Source organism: Neltuma alba, unplaced genomic scaffold (genome assembly GCF_004799145.2).
Source record: "Neltuma alba isolate B1F8T4 unplaced genomic scaffold, ASM479914v2 tig00011573_pilon, whole genome shotgun sequence".
NCBI classification, from domain to species: Eukaryota; Viridiplantae; Streptophyta; class Magnoliopsida; order Fabales; family Fabaceae; genus Neltuma; species Neltuma alba.
In genome coordinates, this window is record NW_021636227.1 from 265,181 (window position 1) to 291,325 (window position 26,145).

General features: G+C 34.8%; 1 protein-coding gene across 3 annotated transcripts; it reads right to left on the minus strand.

Moving 5' to 3' along the window:
* Positions 1-2,715: 2,715 nt before the first annotated feature.
* Positions 2,716-25,059, minus strand: LOC114715025 (exportin-7-A). Of its 3 annotated transcripts, none has more exons than XM_028899831.1 (29): positions 24,893-25,059; positions 24,497-24,756; positions 24,231-24,391; positions 23,581-23,646; positions 21,767-21,884; positions 21,572-21,681; positions 21,379-21,474; positions 20,633-20,756; positions 19,877-19,944; positions 18,656-18,742; positions 18,150-18,302; positions 17,947-18,042; positions 15,518-15,577; positions 15,306-15,424; positions 15,125-15,212; positions 12,100-12,204; positions 11,797-11,898; positions 11,652-11,704; positions 11,469-11,532; positions 11,046-11,180; positions 9,748-9,860; positions 9,571-9,664; positions 8,702-8,921; positions 6,979-7,109; positions 6,276-6,422; positions 5,968-6,096; positions 5,567-5,665; positions 3,946-3,984; positions 2,716-3,424 (listed from the first exon to the last, which is right to left on the minus strand). In XM_028899831.1, exons 2-29 carry the CDS (start codon positions 24,732-24,734, stop codon positions 3,281-3,283), a joined length of 3,159 nt encoding a protein of 1,052 aa, XP_028755664.1. In that variant the 5' UTR covers positions 24,735-24,756; positions 24,893-25,059; the 3' UTR covers positions 2,716-3,280. The 3 variants fall into 3 exon arrangements, with proteins under 3 accessions (XP_028755664.1, XP_028755662.1, XP_028755663.1); XM_028899829.1 differs by having other exon boundaries at positions 11,797-11,901; XM_028899830.1 differs by having other exon boundaries at positions 11,797-11,901; positions 24,497-24,791.
* Positions 25,060-26,145: the final 1,086 nt, after the last annotated feature.

Here is a 26,145-nt window from a genome sequence, read left to right on the forward strand (position 1 = left end):
AAAAATAAAATGAATAAATAATCTATTAAAATTTGATCAGTTCCTCACATCTTCAGATTACTTAAAAATAAAATAATAATAAGTTTTATAAAATACCGAATCTCAACTATTGGTTTTTCAATATAAAGGTGGAGATAAGATGAGGACATGAAAACGAGAAAAATGACGAGGAGAGGATCATATTCGAATGAATTATTGATAAATACTTTAAAAATGAGTTATTGATGATAGATTTCCTCAAACTTGCACAAAAAAGGGGAAAAAACCAGAGGGGGTGAAATTGAAAATTTTGAAAAGGAATTTTCAATCTGAAACACGGCTTGATTATTATTATTTTTTTTTTGGCATAAATTCCCCAACAATATAGAGGTTGAATTGGGAGATTAAATCATCCCACAAAAGAAAAAATCTAGATATTTTAGATTAATTATACAAAAAAATGATGAAATTGATATATATGTTAGTCATCGAATTCAAATTGGATGATTTAAATGAAAAAAAATTATCAAAATTATATATAATAAAAAAGTATCTAATAAGGTAAAATGAAAGTTTTATTGTACTGATATAAGATCAATAATGCCATATGGTGGTGAATGTTGAGTTTTAAAAGGACAAGATATGCATAAAGGAGGGGTAGACAGATTAAGATGCTGAACATACATACGAAAGAGTTGGAGAAGCATATAAAATCGTTTGAGGGAATTTAAACACATTTACATTTAAAGAAGACCATTGGATGCGTCAATGATGTTAATCAAGCAGTATGAAATCTTTTGAAAAAAGATAGAAGAAAGCCAAAGAAAATACTCAATAAAATTCATTCCATAATAAATACTCAATAAAATTACTAAGCGAGAGATGTTGCGGTTAACAATTTTTGTTCAAAGATTTAGTCATTAATAAAACATAACTGCATCATACCATTCTTATAGTCAATAGTTTTTGTTTACAAAATTGTCTACCTCTGATACTTAATGTAATAGCTTGTTTAACTTTTATTTTAGTTCTAAATATAAGATCTTAATATATTTTATCTTTCATTTTTGTCTATTTTTTTCAAGATAGTCCTTGTAATAATACTAATTCTAGCCAATACACTTGATTAGTAAGGATATTTTAGAAAAGATGATATCTATTTAAATTAATCTATTCAAATTAGTTAACTAACGTTTATATCAAGGAGGAGAGACAGTATTTTATCTTCATTTCACATAATTCTATGTGTAAGACACGGCCTTTGCTTGGGACAAGCTACCGAATTGTGTCTTGTTGATTCTTGAGAGTTTGGGTTGTTTGTAATCCGCTGTCCACAAGCTCTCAAGGGCTCCGAAATTTTTTTTTAATGACCAGTCTTATTTATAAGATCTAGTTGATTAATTTTAAAAAATTAAAAAAATTAGTTAAGTTCGTTATATATAGTAAATAAATATTATCTTTCCTAAAATAGTCTCATTAATCATGTGTTTTTGAGTTAGCCATAATAACTTCTGAACATATATAACTATTATAGAGATTACTTAAAGACAAAATAGATAAATATTGAAAATAAATTAAATTGAGATATTATATTTATAACCAAATTAAATATCAAACAAATTCTTATATTAAGAGTCAGAAGTAATATCTTTTAAAATTTGACGTTATAATAAATAGATAAATTCATTTGACATGAATTTTTTTTAAATAGATTCGTGGATTCTGCGTACATTAATTTTCAATGATTAATAAATCAGTCATTCATTGATAATCGATTAGTTTACAGTTAATACTTAATAAGGAGATAAATAGAACGGCTCCCATCACAAACATCAAACAAAGTTTGCTAAGATACGCCATAAATTACTTGTTCGCAGAGGCTTCCAAAATTATAAAGAATTCGTAGAAATATTGTCCTTCAATTTTAAGATTTTGATTATGCATTATGTTATAATTTATAAATTGTTCACACATTGCACATAAAATCGATCCCAAAACAAAAATTAGTAAATAAAATGCTTCGGCAAATTTTGGCACACGAAAAAATATTTTTTTAAGAAAAACTGAAATTGCCTTGCAACGTAAGTACGCAACACATCCATAAAGCAATACATTCTTCCATTTCTTTTTCAGAAAATACTTTTCCGCCTACCAAGCATCTTACTACTTTCTATACATCATATTGATTATGCATTAAACATTATCATAACTTCTTATTTACTGCTGCTAATAATAATAATAATAATAATAATGTGGGCATCAATAATAATAATAATAATAATAATAATTAATTATTATTATTATTATTATTATTATTATTATTATTACTACTACTACTACTAGCAGCAGCACATGTGGGCATCAACCGTGCAAGAATAAATGGATAATAATGAGATACAAACGGCACAACCATTACATTCTTTAACATCACAATCAAATTTAAATAGTTTAAGCAAAGTTATCAAGCTAGTGACTTTAAAGTAGCCTGTCAAGAAGAAAAATTCATGACAGACACAAGAGTTCTTCATTTTTAATAAATAATTATTAAAAATATATAATACCATCATAAGATGATCTTATAGTAAGAAAGAATGAGCAAATAAAAAGTAAAATGGAAAACAAGAAATTAATCATGGACCTCTATGATTACCGTGATATGATCAAAATAAAGTTTACGTTTTTGCTTGACACAGGATCAACAGAATTTGAATCAAGCTATTCACACCCAGGCTACGCTTTGCCCAATCAACAGCCCACTTTTCATATATACACAATCAAATTAAGAAAACTTCATTAATATACACTATCAAACAAAATAACATCAAACAATGACCAACATTTTTCCTAAAACAAATATCACCAGCACTAAACTTCCCTAAAAAGAATTGATCTTGTATAACTAGAGAATCACCAAGCCTACAATAAATAATTGGGCGGTTCCCGTCTCACCCTCCCCCTCGATTCCCATATATTTGCCTTTGTTCTGACCTCAAGCACTCACATAGATGTCCAAATCTTTCCTCATCATCTGTGCGCCCTAAATTTCCCCAATTCTGGTATAGTGGGGGTAACATGAGAACTATGCTGTAAATCTTCTACGTTCACGCCTGATACTCGAAACCCTTAGTACAAGGAATACATTTCTTGATATTTTCATGTAACGCCAATGAAGAAACCCTATACGGTGGTTTCTTGTCCCATGACAAGATTCCCAGATGCCTCCGAGATAGAGATGCTGATTCTACAAGCTGACTGTACAAAGAAGGTGGAGTTTCATATTTACCTCAAGCCTGTACAAAGTTCAATTATTTTTGGCACGGAATTCGAGCTTGAATATGTTGAGGTTCTGGGTGAATTTGTCCCTGTTTTTCGAATCTAGACTTTGATTAACATCTGTCATAAGTTTATCAAAACATAGTGAGAGCCGCTGACGCTGATCCATTGGCTGCATAAAAGGAACGAGCCTGAGTCACGCAACGTGGACATAATGGCAAAACATGGCACCCACCGCTTTGCATCACCCCGATGCACACACTTAGAAAGCACAGCTTATTTCCAGACCCATAATTAGACTTGTAAGACAATGTTTTGGTTTTTTTCTTTTTTTTTTTTTGGGGGGGGGGGGGGTTGTGCATTGAACTATGTTAGGCTTACATCAGGAACTTATTGCGAACAGACTTGTCCCGTTCAAATCTTTTTTTATTGCCATGGCTCAAACCCTATTTGATATACATGTGCAAATATACATCTGTTAAGAGACCAATTGTCATTTCTTCACCACTAAGATCCCTGATATTTTTATCACTGATATGAAATTCTGATTGAAAAAACATGCACTATGAAATTAAATTTAAAAAAAAATCAGGCATAAAATTTTCTCAATTTAACCATTTCATAACATATCACTACGCTTGGTGCTTTAAATATGTTCAGTGAGCAGAGAAATTTGGGGGAGAAACAAAATACCTGTGACGCCAAGATCTGAGTTTTTAAATCTGAAAATATCTGTTAAGGGGGGGGGGAGAGAGGGAAAAAAAAACCTTTAGTTCCCTGTAACCAACAAGAAACAGAAAATTCACAAGAGCAAATAATTAGCCAAAAAAAAAAAAAAAGCAGTGTTTTAAAGTCAGGACTAGGACTGGATAACTGATGGTTTGATCCCCTCAACTAACCATTATCACTACTTGCGATTTGATAGAAACCAACGTAGAACAGTAGGAAAAATGATGTTGAAACTGACATTGATTCTACAAGATATTTCCCCCTCAAGAACAGATCTTGAAGGAAAATTACAGAATATAACTCACACGAAGCTCACACAAAAGACATAAGAGGAACAAGCACACTGAAACTGAAATGAAAAATGATGAAGAAAGATTAATCTTCCTCCACCCCCAACTGGCATTCTAGAGGCCAGAGCTCTCATCCAGGATGCCCCATTGATTAAAAATGAAGTCAAAAGCAACCAACACAGTCCCCAAAATGCTTTCAAACCAAAAGACAGGTCTAAATCACCCTAGAGCACTCTAACTCTCGGCTTCTTTCTTCAAATTGGTGGGAGTCTTAAAGTCAACTCTCTGACCACGATAAAGCATCTAACATTTTGCTTGCATTTTCCTATTTTTCCTCTTATAAGTCTGACCAGTAAAAGCAACTCTATCACTACTTATAGAAATTGAAACAATGGTAACAAAAGTATATTAGCATAATGCTCTCAAAGATAATTTGAGACCACCATCATAGTAGTTGATTAGGTTTCTTTTTTTATTTAAAAAAAAAGAAGCAGAATACATAAAGCAAAGCATGCCTCGTGCAAATCCATCTTTAACTTTCATGTAAACTTAATGCTTATTCTCCCAAATTTATTTAGCCATTGCAATAGCAGAAGGCAAGGAACCATTCAGTAAAGCAACCCAAACCATTGCAAGGTATGATATTTGAGACTCACGCACGAATAGGATTTTGATGCAGATCTTACGGAAGACCGACCATGGGTCTTACAACCTCATGGATTACCTCTTGGGTGTTGTTCTCCAAAAGGTCCCCATAATGTATATGAAGTTTTTTCAATCATGTAAGAATAAGAAAACATTTCAAGAGAAGAAAAGTTTTACCCTAACTTCAAAGATAAAATTAATTTCTTAACCCTATGAAGCCTATAGTTTCCTTATGCAAGTGAGGTCCAATTTCTGCCCAGGCCCATACAAGAAATGATTAAATTAATACAAGTAACCAATATTTGAGGAAATATTGTTCCCATATACTAATATTAATTATTTGCCATTCATTGTGTGAAACCTAATTATGAATTTATGACTTTTGTGAACAAGAGGGGCATCCCAGTTGTACTATCAGCTCCAGAGTGAATTTAGTTGTTTTCATTATGCTTTGGGAGGATTACTTGTCATCATTGATGTATTATTCTTCTTGTCCGCTAAATTTATTTTGTTTTCTAAAAACAAAAATAAATTATCAGATATGTAAACTGAAAAGGTAGGTAAGAATATTCGTCATTGCTTTATATTCTGAACCATATACAAAATACCAATAAGCATGGAAAGATTATGAGTTTTCAATAGTTACTTACCTGCTCACTAATGACAATTAAGCTCAACATCGGCCTGCTCAGACTCCACTGGTTGCCACAATCTTCAAATAATATTATCTCAAAGAGATCCTTCAGAATCTTTAGCATATAAAAGAAATACTCAATTAGACAACGGAAACGTGGCTTTCCAGTCCTCTCAAAATAGTAAAAGAACAAAACAGAAATCAGACTCTTTCAGGCTGTTCCAAAAGAGTGTGATACTTTTTTATTGCATGATTTTACGTTTTGCCATGGATTACACCCCACTGCAGTACTTTTGTAATTAAGTTATACAAGTATTAGCTTAGACAGTTGTTCCAAATTTTGAGATCTTAGAGTAAAACGACTGTCCTAACTGGCTGATAGGCGAGGTGGTAAATGTAAAATAAAATACAACATACTTCTGTAAACAAATTGGGGCACTCTGCAACGTGACGAGCAAGATTGACAGCTCCTGGTAGATTCGGGGCCTCTCCCATAGTGATATTGTTGAAGTAGAAAGCAGCCAAATTATCAACAGCCGATGCACACTGTGGTCCATAATTCAAAGAGTTAGATAAAGGCAGTCACAGTAAATGAAAAACTTGATATAAACAGCATCTTAATTCCACAAAATGTTACAAAAGAAGCTCAAAAGATTATGTTTATACTGATCTATTCTGAAACAGGAAGATGCAAACTGAATAAGAAAAATGGCCTTTGCCATAACCTGTGATGAGATGCCCGTATCCAAGCCTTTAAGACCAGATTCAAGGGATTTAACTATATGAAGGAAGGTGCTAGTGTCTAGGTTCAATATGAAGGAAATATGGCTGCTGAACAAGACCTCCAAGAATGCAAAGTAAGCCCTTGTTAGCTGCAAAACAAAAGAAACAAAATGACAAAATGTGAAAAGTCAGCACAAAAAAGATTTACCATATAATTTAGAAAGACCTTGTTCCCTATATAAAGTTAAACTCGTACACTTATTTTTCATTGTGCCACATTACAGACTATTTATGAAGCATGATGCTCATAAAAATTTGCCTTGATGCACGGTAAATTATACTTATCAACAAAAGTAAACAACAAAGCTTGAAATAAACAGAAGAATTTGAAAATTTGTGCTTCACTTGGATATAAAAGCAATTATATGCATTCATAGTGAAATTAGAGTACAATAATCAGATCAAATCAATAATAAGCTTTAGGTACTTAGTGGGGAAGACGTGGGCAATTAGCCTCATATAACAATAAGTTTGCCATAGAATAAATAATATATACAAAAACCCACGTCTTGACTTAATTGGAAACAAGCACCTTAAGCATATAAGTTTTTTTCCTCGGATTAAATCAACAATATAATTTGAAGCACAGTTAAAGTAGCATTCAATTATAACAACAATGTCAGGAAAGAAATATTTTATACATACCTTACGATAAGCTAAAATATCAGACAAGGATATTGACAGGGTCATCCTTAGAGCAGCATCAAGTGCATCAGAAAGAGCTCTATCACCATATAATTCAAACACACCAAAATTGACATAGTTTCCCGAAAGTGCTGTTATTTGAGGGCAAAATACTAAGATCAGTAATCTCACAAACAAATTTTATTCTTACATGTCAATTAATAAAATGATAATCAGATGACCTACAAATCACCCCGACATTGACAAAGACCATTTCATCCAATAATATCATCTCTTTATTGATCGGGAAATGTCCCGGTATTGTTTTTATTAATGTCTTCAACATGGGGTTAGATAAAGTACGGCCATGTCGTACACAAAGGCTTCTCTGGCCATTTGACTAGACCAAGGCACGTGATGAGTGCCCCTCTTGTTCTCAGTAGGTTGTATCTTTTTCTATGGCTTTAGTCTCGTATTTTATTGGATAGAAAGATTAGGAAGTTTGAATTTTTCACTCATTTTTGCTGGGATAAGTATATCATATGGATCCTTTGTTTTCTTTTTCCAATGAACTTAAATGAACTGGACTGCACGTTGTTTTGGTTTTTCACATGCTATTAGAACATACTTAATACGTGAGCTCACATATCAAGAGGAGTCTTTTACTTAAGGAGTGTTGTAGTGTTGTTTTGCTATTATTATTATTATTACAATACATTAGGAAATCCACATTGACAGGCTTCTGCGCAAAATGGGTGGTAAACCAACCTCAAAACCAACGTAACACATGCAAGTTTATTACTAGTGCATGAATTTCTTCAAGCTATTGGTCTCTGTTATAGGTATGGACTTTCAGGTCACACTTCTCTTCCATTAGTGCTAGTGAGATAAGTACTTCTAGTGCAAACCAGGCAAGCAACAGAAGATACAAGCAAACTAACCAAAACTATGTCGGACATTAAGGGTGATATGTTCGGGAGTTCAGAAATGGAAAGACCATTGACGGAGTGGGGTAGAGTGGGATGAGGTGGAACGGAATGGAACATTCCCATGTTCCAGAGTTTTATTGAGAGAAGGAATGGTTTTATTTAATATTTGTTTAAAAATTATTATAAAATTAATGGAAATGAATTGGTAAAGATTATGTTTATCCCATTTTAGAGTCGGAGGAAGTGGAAGAATTTTTTTTGGTGGGGGGTTAAGAAGGATGAGGGATAATTTTGTTAAGTTATTTAATATAAGAGCTAAATAAGTAATTGCCCATATTAAAGAAATTAGTTAAGTTATTTATAACAAATATGTCCTAATTTCTCCAAACTACCCACTTTACTTATATGCATTGGAATTACCCTTTAATTGAGAGGCATCTTAATATGAGCAATCAATAGGAATACTCTGGGTAAAAAATTATAAACTTGGGAGACAAAAATGAATTGAGATATTATATTTAGAATCAAAGCAAACCTTTTGTCTAGCTCCTATATTTAGGACTAGAGGTGATAGCATTTATTTCAAACCATTTCATCTTTGACATTACAATTTGAGGGATGTGGAAAAAGTGGATTAAGAAGTGCAAGGGATGGCCTCCCAAACCACTCCACTCCCTTTTAAAATTATTCTCCCAAACAATGGTATGAAGCTTCTAGCCATCCCACTCCATTCCATCACATTCAAGAAAAAAACTCCCAGACACTACCTAAAGCACATCATCGCAATATCAGAACAAGACAGGCTCAATTTTTACCTCTTGACAAAATTGTTAGGCATATCCATATTCCTTTGAACTTATAGATATATATATCAGCAGCATTTGGCAAAGACAGTACTCTTGAACCATAAGCAACGATCAGTTTGCTGACTTCCCGGAACAAAAGTATGCCATTAGGAGAAGAAGAGTCAAATGTCAAACGCTGAGCTTTATTCAAGACAAACTCTGCTACAAACTTCAACAGAGGAGTAGTAACCTGCATAATATGTACAGAAACAACAGAAGAGGATGAAGAAATGTTGGCCAGATTCATGCAGCAACAACAGAAGAGGAGCCAGAGAACTAGGAGAAAAGCAGGAAAAAAGGGAAAGAAAAAAAACAATAAAAGAAGAGGAGCCAAAGAACTAAGAGAAAAGCAGGGGGAAAAAAAGCAAAGGAAAAAAAAAAAAAACATCCTCGAAATCTGCCTGCTTTTATCTCCATATCTTCCTCTCTCATCCATTATTTTAATCCCATTTCCCTAACAAAATACCAGTAGAACCACCCTTAAAAAGATTCAACTTGTTCCTGCTTCTCAAATTCCCTCAACAGCCCCATATTTCTGTCTTGCACAGATGTATTATTTTCAGGGACCACCAGAATTTTACTTGACTTGTCATATACAATTTAAAGCCAGTATAATTTAAGTCACCAAACAACAGTGCTGTCTGCAAAGAGTAAGTTATGAGATTACTTATAGTGATATGTACCAAGTCATGAAAGGCAGCATCTGCAGAGTATGGGCATAGGATATAGAAGAAATCAGGATAATGAATTTTTGCAATTACAAGTGATAGAGAATTACTTCAAAATTAACCGTCTGAACATGGTGGATGGTATCAAAAAGTGTCTACAAGTTCTATTACCTCTGGAGTATCTGCCCAATGTGAGATGCCTTGTATAAGTAGTGGCATGTGTGCAGGATACAACCAATCAAATAGAAGGCCATAGGTTCGCCGGCTGGGGCAAGCAAAACAGATATGAAAGGCCATAGTATATACAGCTATGTTGCTATCAGATGCCAGTAACGACCAAATACCAACCTATTTGTCGCCATTGCAATTCCTCGGAGGTCCCTCATTAACCCAATAAGTGCAAACTTTACGGCATCTGTTCGAAACAGTGATTCAGGTGTTGATTCCAGACTGAGAAATACCTGAATGCAAAATATTCATTTTTGTTGGTTAATCATTAAATTATAAGAAATATCAAGTCAAATACTCCAATTGAGTCACTTTTACAGTATTATATCTTGTTAGAAATATTAATAAACCATTTATGGTTAAATGTTTGAGCGCTGCCACCCTCAGTCTACTAATCACACTTGAAGACCACTGGAGATAGTTTTGGCCATTCAAGCGATGAAGATAGGAGTAGGCACACTAATTAGAGGAGACATCAATGTGTTCAAGGCTGAGATCTGGTTTTGAGGGACCTCAGCATTGAATCCAGAGAAACAGCAAATACAGTGTTCTCTGTCCTTCATATTATTCATTGAATCCTAGCAGAAATAAATAGGAAGAGAGAGCAGTGGGAATGAAATGAAATTCCCCATAAGGAGGACTATACAGACAAACAGACATGGTCAAACAAACTAATTCAAATATAAGCAGATAATACAAAATATAATAGAAAGATGAAATTCTAACAATAACCACATATAACGCAACTCACGAAAAAAGATATATCTTTAGTTTTTTCTAATGCAATTTATTCAAACAAGCATTAGTGCAATGCATTAAACTTAAAGTAACTTTTCTATAACAATTTTGAAAAAAGTTACCTGTTAAAGTACTAGATTTGTAAATAAACTATATGTATTAGGAGCAGTCACAAAAAATCAAGAATACAAAAAGACATCATCTTGCTTTTTTTCCCATTTTGAATAAAGAATAAATAATATACAAATGAAAACAACATAATACACATTGGATCCTGGCAAATATTAGCCTGGAGTTCTAATTGACCAGTGGCCATAGGGGGAAAAAGGTAGAAGGCAGTAAGCACTGGCAACAGGAATAAATAAGCAGCATAATAGAAGAAAGGACATGAATTTTGCAGGAATCATAATAATGATGCAGCTCAACACCCACAATTTGAAGGGAGGAAAAGCAGCATTTAGGTGCTGCGTCACATTAACTGTCTTGACATGTATAAAACCCACAATTAACTGGTTGGTAAATGACCCAACCCAACTGGCCCTTCAATAGTTGGGTTTAAGTAGGTCATATTAGAGTCAGGATGAAGTAATTAATTGGTTTAGGGTTGAGATTGCAATCCCTAATGTCCAGGTAGTTCACTTGTTGTTGCTCAATTCTTTCAGCATAAGCGAGAAGAGTACCTTCTGAAGTGGTTCCATCGAGGTCTTAAATTTCACAGGGCTATCTTCCATGAATATCAACCAGCCAATAATGTAATAGAAAGTTGTTCTGCTTCGAGCGCATCTGTTTGCTTCTAGAAATGGAAAGTGCTCCCTCTGAAATAAGATTTCAGGCATGAAGCATCAGATCAAGATGCAGAGCAATCAATATCATAATTGAACATGAATGCTAATCTTAGACAATCAATCTCATTAGCTGAATAAGTAATCAAAGGCAGCCAATGAGCAGCTGGTGTTTAATGTCATTTCTCGGTTTCCTGGCTCAGAATCTGGTGATTTATGAGGTTGATGTGAATGTGCACGTGTTATTTGTCAGCTATAGGTTTTGCAACACTTAAGAATCCAATAGGATATGAAGGGCAATTATAGAATGAGAGATACTACCGTATGATTGGCGACAATAAATTTCACAGTATCCAACTTCAGAAGCAGCTTTCCGGTCATATAGCTGCCAGTGGGAAGTGAGAGAACAGAAAGAGGAACATGCAAAGTAGTCAGTAACGCTGGGTGGTTTATCTTCAGCAAGAAACCAAAATAGCGTAAACACTAGATCCAAGTAATACTAACCCAGATGCAAGCTCCAAAAACAAACTCAAGGTGTGATCAATGACCTCTTCGCACTGCAATTAACACAATTAAGAAAATAGTATACCAAAACAGGAGATAAGTCAGAAAAGATAAGGATAAAATGGTACAATAGTTGTATGCTCACCTCGGTGTAGGACTTGAGATTAGTCATAATTTTGCCGACAATCACGTTCAGAATTAGTAGATGATCATGCAATCCAAGAAGCTCAGATAACCGGGCATATAACTGCTGCAGCACAAAAAACAAAAACAATGAAGAGCAAAATTTAGATGTTTTACTTTTGTTGATTGCAAAATTAAGCACCTATAAAAATCTGTTTCCAGCTTCTTCTGGAAGGTGAAATCATAAACTTTTCTGGATATAGCTTTTATCATATCAGAACTACTTTTTGTGCAGGAAAATCTATCCAAACAGCCACATAATTACCTTAGAAGAATGCATGGCCTGATCACCCACACAAGACTTTCGGAAATTTTGAAAGAAAGTAAGAATTGCTCTATCAAGTCTTTGTTTGCTTATTTCACCATATCTCTGTCCAAAACCAATGATATCACAGATAAAAAGATATTCTATGCAATATGGATATAAATACATCATAAGCAAGACAATAGAGGCAAGAGAAAGAAATGATAGGGTATCCAACACACAAAATTTGAGGACTACTCTTAGTATATTTAGAAGGAAAAAAAAAGCATTGACTTCATAATGAAGCCATAAGCGCACAAGCCACTGAACTGAAATATTGTGAAAGAATGGGCATCGAGCTAAAACAAGGTCCAGCAGGCAGAAATCATGTCTACAAAGGAAATTATAGGAGCAAAACAAGAGACGGAGGTATCAGCTATCAGAAGAGCTTTGGAGGAAAATGGTTTGAGCAGCAATGAAGATGAGGGTATGAGATGACATGAATTTACATGTGCAAAGTTTCTAGCATCCTTGAATTGAGAGCTTCGATGTTCCCTTTCACTATCCTTTGCAACCAGGTTTTGTTTTTTTGATGCATTTGCAATCGGTCTTCGTAGATCTAATGTTTTGAGAGCTTGGATGTTCCCCTTCATTATACTTCATATTTTGGGTGATAGCTTCTAGTTATGAAGCAGCAGCAGCAGCAGCAACCCTTATCCCACTAGGTGGATTCCCAAGTTTCTAGTTATGAAACATGTTCCCTAATAACTTCACATCCAAGCCCCTTTCTGGGAGTGAGAAACTCAGGATGTTTAATATTGAATCTTTTGAAGGAGGATCCATATGAATGAGCATGCTGATCATAATTATAGGAGCCTTGTCTCCAGTGGAGTAATTGCTGAATATTTTCAGTAACAGAATTGTTTCTAATACTCTTCAACATTGTTTTGGATATTCTAACTAAACCTGTTCAAGAAAGAATCCCTAAGTCCATGCTCTTCGCGGATGATATAGTTCTTATGGCGGAATCAAAAGAAGAGATTAACACTAGTTTGGAGTTATGGAGAAGGACTTTGGAGTCGAAAGGTTTCCGTTTGAGCAGGAACAAAACAGAATATATGAATTGTGATTTTGGAGGGAGGCAAGGTAATAGGGATTTGGAGGTGAGGATGGGAGAGCAAATTATTCTTCAAATATCAAAGTTTAAATACCTAGGATCCATTATACAGGAGGATGGGGAAATTGATGGAGACATTTCTCATAGAATACAAGCTGGCTGGTTAAAGTGGAGGAAAGCTACCGGAGTTATTTGCGATAAGAAGGTACCTGAGAAACTTAAAGGAAAATTTTATCGGACTGCTATAAGACCAGCTATGATGTATGGTAGTGAATGTTGGGCAATAAAGGGAAAACAAGAGCACAAAGTCGGAGTAGCAGAAATGAGGATGTTGAGATGGATGTGTGGTCATACAAGAAAAGATAGGATTCGAAATGAAAAGATCAGGACAAGAGTCGGTGTGGCACCTATCCAAGAGAAAATGGTTGAAAATCGCTTAAGATGGTTTGGACATGTGCAGAGAAGGCCTTTGGAGGCCCCGGTGAGGAGGGTGGATCAAACAAGATGGAGTCCCATAAAAAGAGGCAGGGGAAGACCGAGAAGAACGCTGAATGAGGTCATTGAACGAGACCTCCTAATCAACAACATATCTAAGGATTGGGTTGTTGACAGAGCATGATGGCGTCGTGTGATTCATGTAGCCGACCCCACCTAGTGGGATAAGGCTTGTTGTTTGTTTGTTACTCTTCTCATTCTACCAAGGCTCTTGCATCATGGGGATTTAAGCACAATTCTACAACTAGCACTAGCTAATTCCTTCAAAGATGACCTAACATACTCATTATTAGACTCCATGCAATCTTGAACTTGGCCCCAGGCATAATCAAGTTATGATGACCTACTCCAAATAGCATGCAAGGTGCGGAGGCCTTGTTAATTGACATGCCTTAGAAATGGCTAGAACTAACTCCAATAAGCCATGGCAACTAGATTGAGGGAACTCAATAGAGACTTGGTGACATAGGGTACTTAGTCCCCCTTTAAATATTATGGAATGCTCGATGGGATATTTGAGTAGGTTGGTTCTCCTAATCCAACAGCTAGCTTTTGGTTAGGGCTCCCTATTCCACTTAGGTACCCATCAAAACTTCAAGCACAACACCAGTAGAACATTGGACATTTGGCACCCTTTGATTACCATACTAGGGCAACTATAATAGCTATTTTCTTCATGAGACTTTCTCAATATGAATTTCCACTAATTCAGTGGATCTAATTTCCGTGGTCCGTATTACAAGTGCAAGCAATTCTTTGATGTAGATGACTACTATGCGTATCTTGTAAGAAAAAAAATGTCTTGTATCCCAAAAAAAAAAGGTATGGCAATAAGGAGTGATGCACGAGCTGAACAAAGGACTCTAGCTCAAGGTTTCTGTGAAGGTTTGTGGTTGAAAAGAAATAAAAAAATGATCTTGATCAACCGTTGGAAGCTGCTATTCACATGTCAACGATTAGCATTGCAAGAAACCCATTCAACACCGTCAAACTAAGTAAGCTGAAACACACTAATATTTCATCAACGGAGAAGTGGGTTTGGAGCTCGCGTATACTTCTATTAAGATTTAAGGGATTTCAAGTTAAGTTGAGGATTATTGATATCTATGTCCCAATTTAAATGGGAGTATTGGTTATTATGATTATCAAATCACGTATATTGAATTATTTTGTTTTCATTGTTATAAATCATTGCTTTCATTCTTTGTTGTTTCTCCACCACCTTTGTCGAAGGGTGTGCCCAGATATGAGATCCTCTAAACTTAGGCTCACAAGTGCTATCTAATTTTATTTAAATTATAGAAAAAAAATTAGAAACATGATAACAACCAGATTTGAAATGAAAATGAAAAAGTGTTTACCAGTACAGATTAAAATATCCAGTATTAAATTCCTGAAAAGTAATCCATAACTTGTTCAAGCACTAACTCATACCTGACTATGGATTCCACTGTCAGTTACATTTATCAACTGTAAAACTCGAGCTGAAATTTCTGCATCGAGCACTTCTTGAGATTCCACACTGAATATAAAAATAGCATAAAAATAAAGATCACATGCATAAAATTTTTGGCAGAACTTCTTATTAAAAGTCAAAAAGTGAAAATCATTTTACCTACAACCTGTACATTGCTTTATTTTCAGAATTGCAGCAATGATATGAACAATCCAGGCCAGTTTGTCTTCAATCACACACAGATCACTGTTATCACTAACTTGTAGTCTTGCTCTTTCCTGTTCCAGTAAATGAAAACACCAATCACTAACTCATTTCACCCAAGAGAAAGTACAAAAAATAGAGGTGACATCACTGAGCAGGAGTTACACCGTGTATATTTGCAGGACTGGCTCCATTATGCTTATTATATATAAACTACTGCTTTCATACTGCATAAAGAATACAAAGATGTCAAATTAACAACAGGCTTCAGCAGAAGAAGCAAAAGGTAGCAAAAGAAAAGGCTATCTATATTGAATATATTTTTTAAGGAATGCAAAATACATTGGGGAAAAAAAACAGTTCAAAAGGGGAGCAATAGTACAGAGAACACCATCAATTAGTAGAAAAGAAAACTGCAAGTCTTCGGCGTCCAATATACAACAGAGCAGTCCAATCATGTCCAAGGGAAAACCAATGTTCACTTAAGATTCCTAACATTTAGTACATGGACAACCAGAAACTTAGAGAGAGACTGGATGCTTCTAAATTTTCAATACACCAAAGAAAATTAGAAATGTTAGGAGAAAGAGTTGGCTTCTCCACAGCTAATCATGTCACTAGGATTAATCCTCCAGTGTCAAAGTCCTGAAAACAACTTGACCATAAATGAGCTCTAAAATTTCAAAGTGGGTTTGCAAAAATTTTCCTTCTTTTTCATTAAAGATTATGTTATAAGAGATAGTACTATTTATCCAAGGATAGGATATCCTAAAATAAAAATGACAAGAAAATCAGCATATTTATATATAGTGCTTTCTATTTATGTGTGGAATCAGCATATTTAGTTCAGAATTTTCCAACTAATTTCTCCATTCTCCCTTAGCAAGTTACTTCTGAAATATTCCTTTGGAAGTGTTAGGCCAGCTCAATGACACTTCCATCCTGCATTCACAGCAACCCCGTTTATTACAGCAATCCCTGCTCAGACATGTAAGCGTGGTGCAGGCAGAAAGTGCTGGGAAACAATATTCAACAAGCCTAGGTCAAGCTAGCGTGCTTAATTTGACCCAGCAGGGTGAACCCACCTAGTTTCCTTTCTTTCTTTCTTTCTTTCTTTTTTTTTGGGGGGGGGGGGGGGTTGTTAGCATGTGCCTTGGTTTGTAATCTTCCAGGATCATGAATAACACTGCATTTGTGCCAATTACTCCTCCTTTCAGGGCAATATGAGAAAAGGGATGTAAAGAAAAACATCAAACTAGCCCAAAACCTTAGTGACACTACAAACTTCCAGTGTTCCCACCCTAATCTGTTCCATCCTTCAACTTCATTTGGTGAATGCTAGTGGTGATCTATAATAGCACCAAAGGTAATGAAGAAGGAGAGATATTTGGGCAAGAAAGTGGGGACTTCTAAAGTTAACAGGAAATGGAGTTTGACCATCTGTTTTTTGTTCACTACTTCCATCTCTTCAAACCTTGATTGCAATTCTTCTTGCTATCGCTGCACAGTGTCATTTCTATCATCACAATTAGGGTTTTATTTGTACATGGTAGAAATCTAACACACACTAATATTCAAATTAGTTGCTATCACACATGTACCTAATAAAGGAGGCCTATATAACAATCAACTTTATAGATACTTAGCTAGGAACTAACCCTAACTAATTCCTAACAACTTCAACTAATTACGAATCCCATGCAACAATACTTCATCCCATAATGTGAAAATACCCCCTAACTTTATAGATACTTAGCTAACTACTAATCCAACTTCATCTAATTACAGATCCCATGTAACGATACTTTCTCCTAAAATGATCCTCATCCTCAATGGTCAACACAAACTGAGAAGGGAAAAAGTTGATGCACTTTTTAACAGATGACACTTCTCTTCAATGCCTAAAAGAAATTTCTTAACTCTAAATTCTAGGCTCAGCTGCCCATACAATAGTGGCCATTTGGATTGAGCGTTCATATGATCCTAATGTAGCAAATTTACTAGGTCATTTGAGCATTCATGTTTGTATACCTGCCAAAACCATGGAGGCCCTCTTCAGGTTGGACCAAGCTCATATATAGATGCTTGTACAGCAGCCAAAAGAATATGATCCTCTTAACATTGAGCGAAGCCAAAACCAATGCCAGCATAGGCTTACAACAACAATATTTCAGCTTAGGTATTGGCGATTTCATCATGAGAAATTAAGACTAACGTGAAGTTGAGTAATTTGACAACATCGAAGAAGCAGCAGAAAAGGCAATGTGAAGACATATTTGAGGGTTTGCTGATGACGCTTTTAATTTCTCTAAAGATTTGGTTTCACGCATCAAAAGTGGTGATTATGCTCTACCAATAGTCACTAGACTTTCAATGACAAAGGATTGTTCTGTACGCTTACTCTGGGGCTCAGCAGCTCCAGGTAAACATGCAGAGGAACTAGAAGGCCCTATAACATTAAAGCCCAAGTTGTGTTTTCTTTTTGCTGCCTTGATTAAGGACAATATCTTATTCTCCACATTTGCAATCATCATTCCTCTTCCTAAAACTTCTCCAAACAAATAGATGCTAACAATCCTATGAATCCGTATGATACCTGAAATCTGCAAAGTTGAGGGAAGCAATCCAACTGATCCTGAAGAAGTTCAGCATTGTCCAAGGGGTTCTCAGAAAGATCATCAGGTACTCCATCCTGACAGATTCAGATAGAAGGAACTAAATTTCTGGAACAATATGGCTCATTGATCAAACATAAAGTAGATATTAACAAGTAAAGCAAGTACAAAAAATTGTAAATACCTGCACTGAGTTAAATCTTGATGTGATGAAACTTTCAGTAATCCTAGGAACAAATTCATCCAGCAAGCTTGGTGCATCACCTTTCAAATATGGAACAGACGACACCAATCTCGACCACAGTCCTAACAGGTAGTATACACTATTGCTGGCCCACTGGTAATAAGTCCAACTTGATCAAATTTCACATTCTAGTTTCTTGATAAAAAAAATACGGCTGAAATAAATCAGTCCATATTTTACTAATGCATGAAGGTATAAATAAAATCATTACAGTTGTCTCCAGCGCTAAAGGATTTGACTTGGAATCCCAACTACAGTCAAATGTGCCCCCAACAAAAAGTTTGACGTATGTTTCAATTCATAATTCTCAAAAGAAGAAATCACATGTTTTGATGGTAAAGGCAAACGTCACATTGTGGCAAAGACAACTGGTTCGGAAGCTTGTAATATCACAACACATTAACCATTCTCTTGAACATGCTTAAACTTGATGTAAACCAACTCACCTGCCACGATTGCAAAGATTTGAGAGTAAACTCTGCAACCATTCGTATCCAATCACTATAGCCTTCAACATTAACAAGCTCTGAAAGCTGCAGCATTATGTCACAATAGTTAACAAAAAAAGACAGACAAATCAGGACAACCCACAAAATTTTATTAGTTTTGGCAGCTGGCATGGGATTTTGAAATTTATATATTTACTCGAGTTTATATCTCAGCATCTTTATGATAAAAAACAAAAACATATAGGAAAATCAAACCAACCATTACCAAGTAAATATTGGTAAAAAAAACAACAATACAGTTTCTTAAACGCATCACAAGGCTACCCAATCCTTTCACTGCGATAAATATTGGATAGAGAGAAAAAAAACCCTGAACATAGAACCACAATGGAGCAACAAACAAGACCTGTGTCACAGTAAACCACGCCCTGTAATACACGGGTATTCTGTTAAAAGCAAATACATCAAAGCACAGCAAACCCTTCACACCATTACAAGACTTTAGCATCCTAGACCACCAAGAATCATTTTGACCTCACTACAGGATTGGACTTGGAGCGTATATAGCTGCAAACGATACTCATTCTTTGCAAGGCAAGACAAAAACCATAGAATATAGTAATTTTACAAGTATTTTCTTAAAATATAGAAGACAACATTTTCATTACCTTGTGGATGAAAAAACTTTTTAAGTGCAAACCAACGAAGTAGTCATAGGCGAAAATAAGCATATAGTTCAAATGAGAACAAACCTCCTGATATACCAACTAGTATTTAAGTACCACAAGGTCACTACAAACCTACAATGGCAAAGCATACTCCCAATTCCATTTACTACCCCTACCCTCCATGCATAACCTAGACAAACAAGGGCTTGCACAATAACAACAGAGTTAAAGACTTGACAAAGTTTTTAGCCTCTCAAACCATTAAACAACAATGGGTCCTAAAAAATATGCATCACAGGCCTTACCATTTAAATATCTCATTACTACAATATCGCATTAATTTAACAGGAATATACAATTGTTCAGATCAAATTATGTCAATTCATATTTGACAGTAGTTTATGAGTAGGCACCACACAAGCATCTAAAGTTCCGGCTTGCCAAACTAATTTGAGACCTAAACCCCAGCCAATGAACCTCAAAGTCGTGATAATGTGCATTATGCCCTCATCTCTAGAAACAATCCAGTTAAGTCAAAAGAGAACTGCACCTGATAATTCACTCTGAACCGACCAAGAAGACGGCAAAACTCATGGTAATTGTAGTGGTCTGTGAGACCTGATCCACAACATAAAATTAAAATTCTAATGGAGTGGAAAACAAGGAGAAGCAAACAAAAAAATTATAAATAAATCAAGATTTAAAGTAATGCTAAAAATGAATGTACAGAACTAGCTTTCATAGACTCAACCAATTTCAGCAAAAGGAATTAAGTATATTTGCTATGTGTATTTACTTCCTTCATATCACAACTATGTTTTACATTCTTGCACCAGGAAGGCAACATTTTCTAAGCTTATGATTTACTTGAGCTTTCCACTTCGACTGCTATTAAAAAGAACCAAACCTACTCATAATATCCAGAAAAAATATCTGAGATTTAACTTATATGCCTCTTGACTAATGGTTGATGAGCAAAATGTCTAGCTCAGCTTCACCTATTACCAAAAATGAACCATAAAATTGATCATACATAACATGTGTACACAAACACGCACAAGGGAGATCAGAGCTGAACCATCGAAGGCAGATATAAATTTTCTTATAACAAGTTCATAGATAAGACACAAATGAACAAACTTTATCCTTCATTCTCGGTACAGGGAAAAGGCAGTTACAAATGCCACTCAGAATCAGTTGCATATATTCTTTTTACATGTATTAGAGTGAGAAATAATATATATAAGCTTTCCAGTTGAAGTCATTGAAAAACTGATCAAGAAGAGAAGTATCAAGCCAACAACACCTTGCCCTGTTTGAAGTATTACTTTGGTTCCTGTCATTAAATGCGCCAAAAACTGAGAACGAGCAGCATCATTGGTAAACAATGAACGTCTTACAGAAGCTAGTCGCACCAGGCACTCCAATGCCTGAAAAACAAAAACAAGTAAAATTAGGAACGGTGAAAAAGTAACAAAGCAATGAGCCACCACAAGAACTTCTAAATACTCAGGAAAACATTAACCCATAAAGAGTCAAAAAATCCTTTAATTTAAAGCAAAAAAGATTCAAGTGACAACATAATCCAGTCAAATAATGTGACATACAAGTGATGCAAAATAATAATCATTTTTCATGCTGATGTGCTGTTTTGATTTTTATTTTTGGCAGCCCATTTATTTTTACAGTGGCAGGCAGACAGTTCTGGACAAAATAGGTCTTTAGGCAGCCATTCAGAAACTTGAGCATGTCATCTGAATTTTGAGCAGCTCATTTTGATACAATCAAGAGGCTTTGGTAGGATTAAGATGGGTGAAGTCTCCTGGCATCTAACAGTAAATGCTGTCTACTGATGCATATGAAAGGAATGAAATGCTCAAATTTCTAACAACTAGAGACAAATATGAAGAAATAGAGTACTTGAAGATACTAACAAACCCATATGAAAAAGAAACTCCTAAGAACTGAATCACTTCAATTATTTGCACTCGACAATTAGAGAACTTCAATATAGGAAACTCAAAAATAATAAAAAGAACCACATTCACAGACCTCCTTTGAAAGAGGAGCCTTTGTAATGGCATAGTAATCAAAAAATATTTGCAGGGTTGAAGACTCCTCCAGAACAGGCTTCCAAGGAGAAGGAATCTGTAGGCAATCATATTATGAGATAAAACAACATTAACGGGGATCATGCACATCTCCAAAAGAGATAGGAATTTAGTATTAAAATATAAGAAAATACCTGAACCGTGCCGAACTCATCTGAACTTTCATCAACAGATGTCCCCACAAAATCAAACGATAAGCATTTCAAAGAAAGAGAAAGTGCCAACTCTTGCAACTGACTGACAACTGCCCTTCATAAAAAATCAACCCTCAAAATACAATAATCAAAAAGATATAAACAATAAGGAACAAAGTTTTACAATGAGTATACCATCATTCTTCAGTTGATGCAATGATGTTAAAGATATCTGAAATACTTGGAAGAGGCAATGATCCCTAAAGGAGCAAGCCACTCTTCGATGATGTGTTGCAGGGAAGCCAGCGTTAGCCTAAGGCAGAATTCCAGAAACATATTAAATACTTGTGCAGAATGCCATAACTAGGCATTAAATATCAAAACAAACTAAAACTAATAAAAGCAACACAGCTCATACTACAAGAAAATATTACAGACAAACACCAGTGTTTGTATGCTAACTCGTTGAAGTCAACTTTTATTAGGCGTAGCTTGATTCAATTCACAAAACTTCTGATGAAGTTTATAGCTGATTGCTTGTTTCACTTTTCTAATTCCTCAGAAATCTAAACTTCTAAATAAATATAGTACTTGTTAATGACAAAGACAAAAATACCTGTTTAATTAGATTTTATTTCATAAATCATAATTTTTCAGTGTAAGTTAGGAAATAAATAAAAAATACTAGGAAGTAGAACACTGGATTCCACTAAGTAAATTGCTCCCATAGTTGTGAGGTAAGTTGGGTCTCCAACTTTCGAAGAAGCTTGGTCTTTTAATAAACCAAATAAATGGAATTTATTCACTTCCAGGTATAACTTCATCCCCTTCCCCCAACCAAATGACCCTTTAATAGTTGATCATAAGTACTAACATGCATCTTTTGTTTTGGGGGAAAAAAGTCATTAAGGGAAAAGGTACAAGAACACACATACTCGCCAAAAGAATGCAGATAACGAAAACCAAACAAAAATATCGGCTAGAGAATGGGCACCAGTCTCTCTGCCAATAGCCTCCAAGAAAATTTCCTATGGATAGCATACAGAAAACTAATAATTTATTACTGGAAAACAGACTTACGATTAGTAGCCAAGCTAGAAATATCTCATGATTCCTTCGGTGGTGAACTGTATTTAATATTTATTTTACCGTGCCTCTCATCTTCTCTATTCTCTATAGTAGAAAGAAGATAGAAGATAAATACCAACTAATATCCTAATAGTCAAAGTCACACAATACCACAGCATAAACACGATAAATGACAGACCATATAGCAGAAAACATACAAAAAGCACACAAGCTGCAATAAACTCCAATTCCCACTGGTCATTGGGTCTCTTGCAGAAGCAATCAAATGTTGGCAAGCGTAGTTCTAAGGCTAAACACAGGGCCCCATCTCATGGAAAAGTTGTGGCTAAAACATCTTATAGAGGTTAGAATCCCAATGTAGCTGAGACATGGCTACCATCAATGAAGTGAAAAATGTAGATTATCATTACAGGACAAAGCATGCGGTACTAGATCATGACTTCAATAGAGAAAAACTTGATTCTAAATCATTATATACATCCCTACACAGCACCTTAATTTGGACTTCTTAAATGGGGAATCATGGAAGCTTTTCATTTGCTACAAAAGGAAGACTGATCTGTAATCCTTATGTCCTCACCGACTTGACACAACCACAAGATGTGGCTGGCAATTGATGAATGCTTTTCATTAAGCAAATTGTTAACTAGACATGGCTGGCAATTGATGAATGCTTTTCATTAAGAAGATTGTTAACTAGACAAGGGCTGTAGCTGAATTCTGGTGTTATGACACAATCTGGGTATGTTATATCAAAAACAGATAATATTGAAAGGAAAGAAATAAATAAATAAGAACACAATTAGTACTCTGGACGTTTTATATACATTGATATTTGCACAAAGATCACTCCCAATAATAAATGGTGCTACCCACTTTGAGCATCGAATGTATCTGAATATCACAAGATGAAATCATACCTGGTTCATCTCAGAGACAAGCTGGTTTAATATCTTCAAACCAATTGCATAATGACCAGGTGTTGCCTGTTAAAACAGAATATCTATAAAGAACACATCTCAGGAATTTTAAACTGCCCATTCGAATCATGGGCAAGTGAGAGTTCCAAGCAATCCTAGCCAGATTAAATCTCTTTAAGTGCTATCCACTCAAGCCAGATTAAATCTCTTTAAGTGCTATCCACTCAAAGGAACAAGCTTGTTTGAAGCATAGATGCACTTTTAGGGTTGGCCTGGTAAAAACTGGTAAGAACCAGCCAAGCCTCAACAACACTGCCGACTATTAGTCAGTTTCATAGTTAATATTGTCACCTTTCTATTTATTTTTCTGTTTATGAATAGTGTCGTTACTCTTTTATCATCTCTCAAGCAAAATTGTCAAAATTGTCAAGTTGTTCATGATTTGCAGTCCTTGGCTGCATTATTTGATTAAAATATGTTGATCCTCTTTCTTTCTGAGATTGAACTATATGCAAGTGTTACTAGATTAAAAATGCACTTTATCCTTGTTCAATGGAGAGAACCAGCTTGCACAGCACTCAGTTGTCCATAATGATTAATATTAGCCAGCTCCTTCTTGACAAATGGATAGAACATTCACATGTGATCACCTGACTCAAGAAGCTCATTGATTCTTTGATGAGATCCCGAAATCGGTCATCATCAAACCACCCAAATTTCGTGACTCGGCACAGAAGTTGGATTAATGAAGCAGTCACAAAAGGCTGTAACTCTGGCCCCCTGGTGGCTAGATAGTTCAAAAGATAGTTCCCTATGAAACAACAAAATAAATAAAGTTATCAACCAGAGTTAACCGAGATCAATTCCTGCTTTTTCCAGTCACGGAAAAGTGATAAGATCGATTATAGTAAAATACTTATATCTAGCCGAAGCTGCAAAGCTAGGCTGTGTTCTGTTACTTGCTTCAACAAACTGGAACTAGCTAGCATCAATGCGTAAGGAGTCAAGGCATGGTCAAGAATGTATTGGCATTGAGAAATGTAATCGGTATTCATGGAGAAGCATTTCAAAGTGTTCTCCGCATGAGCCCTTTCCACAGAATCCTGGGAATTGTATAGCCTCTCACACAACGCTTCCAGTTGGGCCAACTCCATAGCTATGAAATATTTTATCTATCTGACAACCAACGCACACCACACTGGTTCAGAGTTCTGATGATTCGCATTGATCCACAAAAGATTGGGTTGTGATCAGATATGAAACGGTAGGACTAGAAATGACAAAAGGTCCAATGATGGTTCAAGAAAATTACCCTAATCAGAAAAAAATGACGCTTCTGGGTCTACCAAGTTTGCAAACTCGCATTACATTCACGAGAGAGAGGAACAAGTTCCACTCCTCCTTGCAAGTTTCGTTGCTTTTGACGCGATCTATCTAGGTTTCTCAATCGCTTTGATTCTTTGTTTTATTTTATTCTTTGTTAATTGTTAATTGTTAAGTGTTAATGGCTGATCGTCCGGTCAGAGATCCACAGGTGGCGGGGCTCGTTTCACTTTTATTTTTCATTTTTCCAATTTGTTTTTTCTTTATTGTATTTGCCATCTTACAGAGCTCAAATAAGAGGATATTTGGATGGAAACAAAATCATAATTTTAAAAATAATTTTACAGTATACAAAATAAATATATAAAAGAATTTGTCTCGATTTACAAAAAAATACTTTTAATAAGTACTTTTATAACTTTCCAAACATCCCCTAAGTTTGTTTAAACTAAATAAGTGATTATATAATCTATTTATTATTTTATTTGGCTAAATTTTTTCAAATCTTAATAAATTATGATTTTAGTCTTAATTGCACATTTGAACATAATAAGTTATTAGAAGTAGGTTTTTTTGATAAACAAGTACTTTTTGTGATTGCAAGATCTTGATAGAAGTTTATAGAATTTTAACAACACTCATATCTACCTTTTGTTTTTTTTTATAATTATATAAACAAGTTACTAGTGTTATTTATAAAAATCACGGTCGTATTTAAAATCACAATTGTTTACCTCAAAACATAAACACCAGCCATTTGTGGGTCAAGAAAATCAAAATGTTGTTCTCGTCGCCCGGCTGGCGCCTTATGGTTCGCTTTTGGGGTAGAACTGTTTAAAAAAAAAAACCAAAAACTTAAATAAATGACATTAGTTTTTTTTTAACATATTTTTTTTTTGAAATTTTATAATTATGCTTCTCCAATATTTTTTAAATCAAATTCATTAAAAAATTTTCTTCCATCCTATTTCCTCGTATTAGACAGGCCCTAATAATCCCTCCAATCACAGATATAGTAATTAATTGAGGAGTTTAATTCTACATATAAGACATGAGAATTTAATTTATATTATTTTAACTTTATAATTTTTTTTAAAATTATCTCTATTAATTTTGCATAAAAATATTTATCACTTAGTTTTTCCATACTAAGGATTAGTTGGGCATTTTAATAAATTCAATACACTGAATGGTTAAATTAATTAATTTTATTAATACTCATAAATCAATTACCAAGCTCCT

Excerpts from the sequence above, each read along its gene's own strand:
- LOC114715025 (XM_028899829.1), bottom strand. The coding sequence starts at position 24,734 with ATGGAGTTGGCCCAACTGGAAGCGTTGTGTGAGAGGCTATACAATTCC. Across the intron at positions 6,097-6,275 it reads ATACGGGCATCTCATCACAG|TGTGCATCGGCTGTTGATAA; the intron begins GTTATGGCAAAG and ends TATGGACCACAG. Across the intron at positions 3,985-5,566 it reads TAATTGTCATTAGTGAGCAG|ATATTTTCAGATTTAAAAAC; the intron begins GTAAGTAACTAT and ends CCCCCTTAACAG.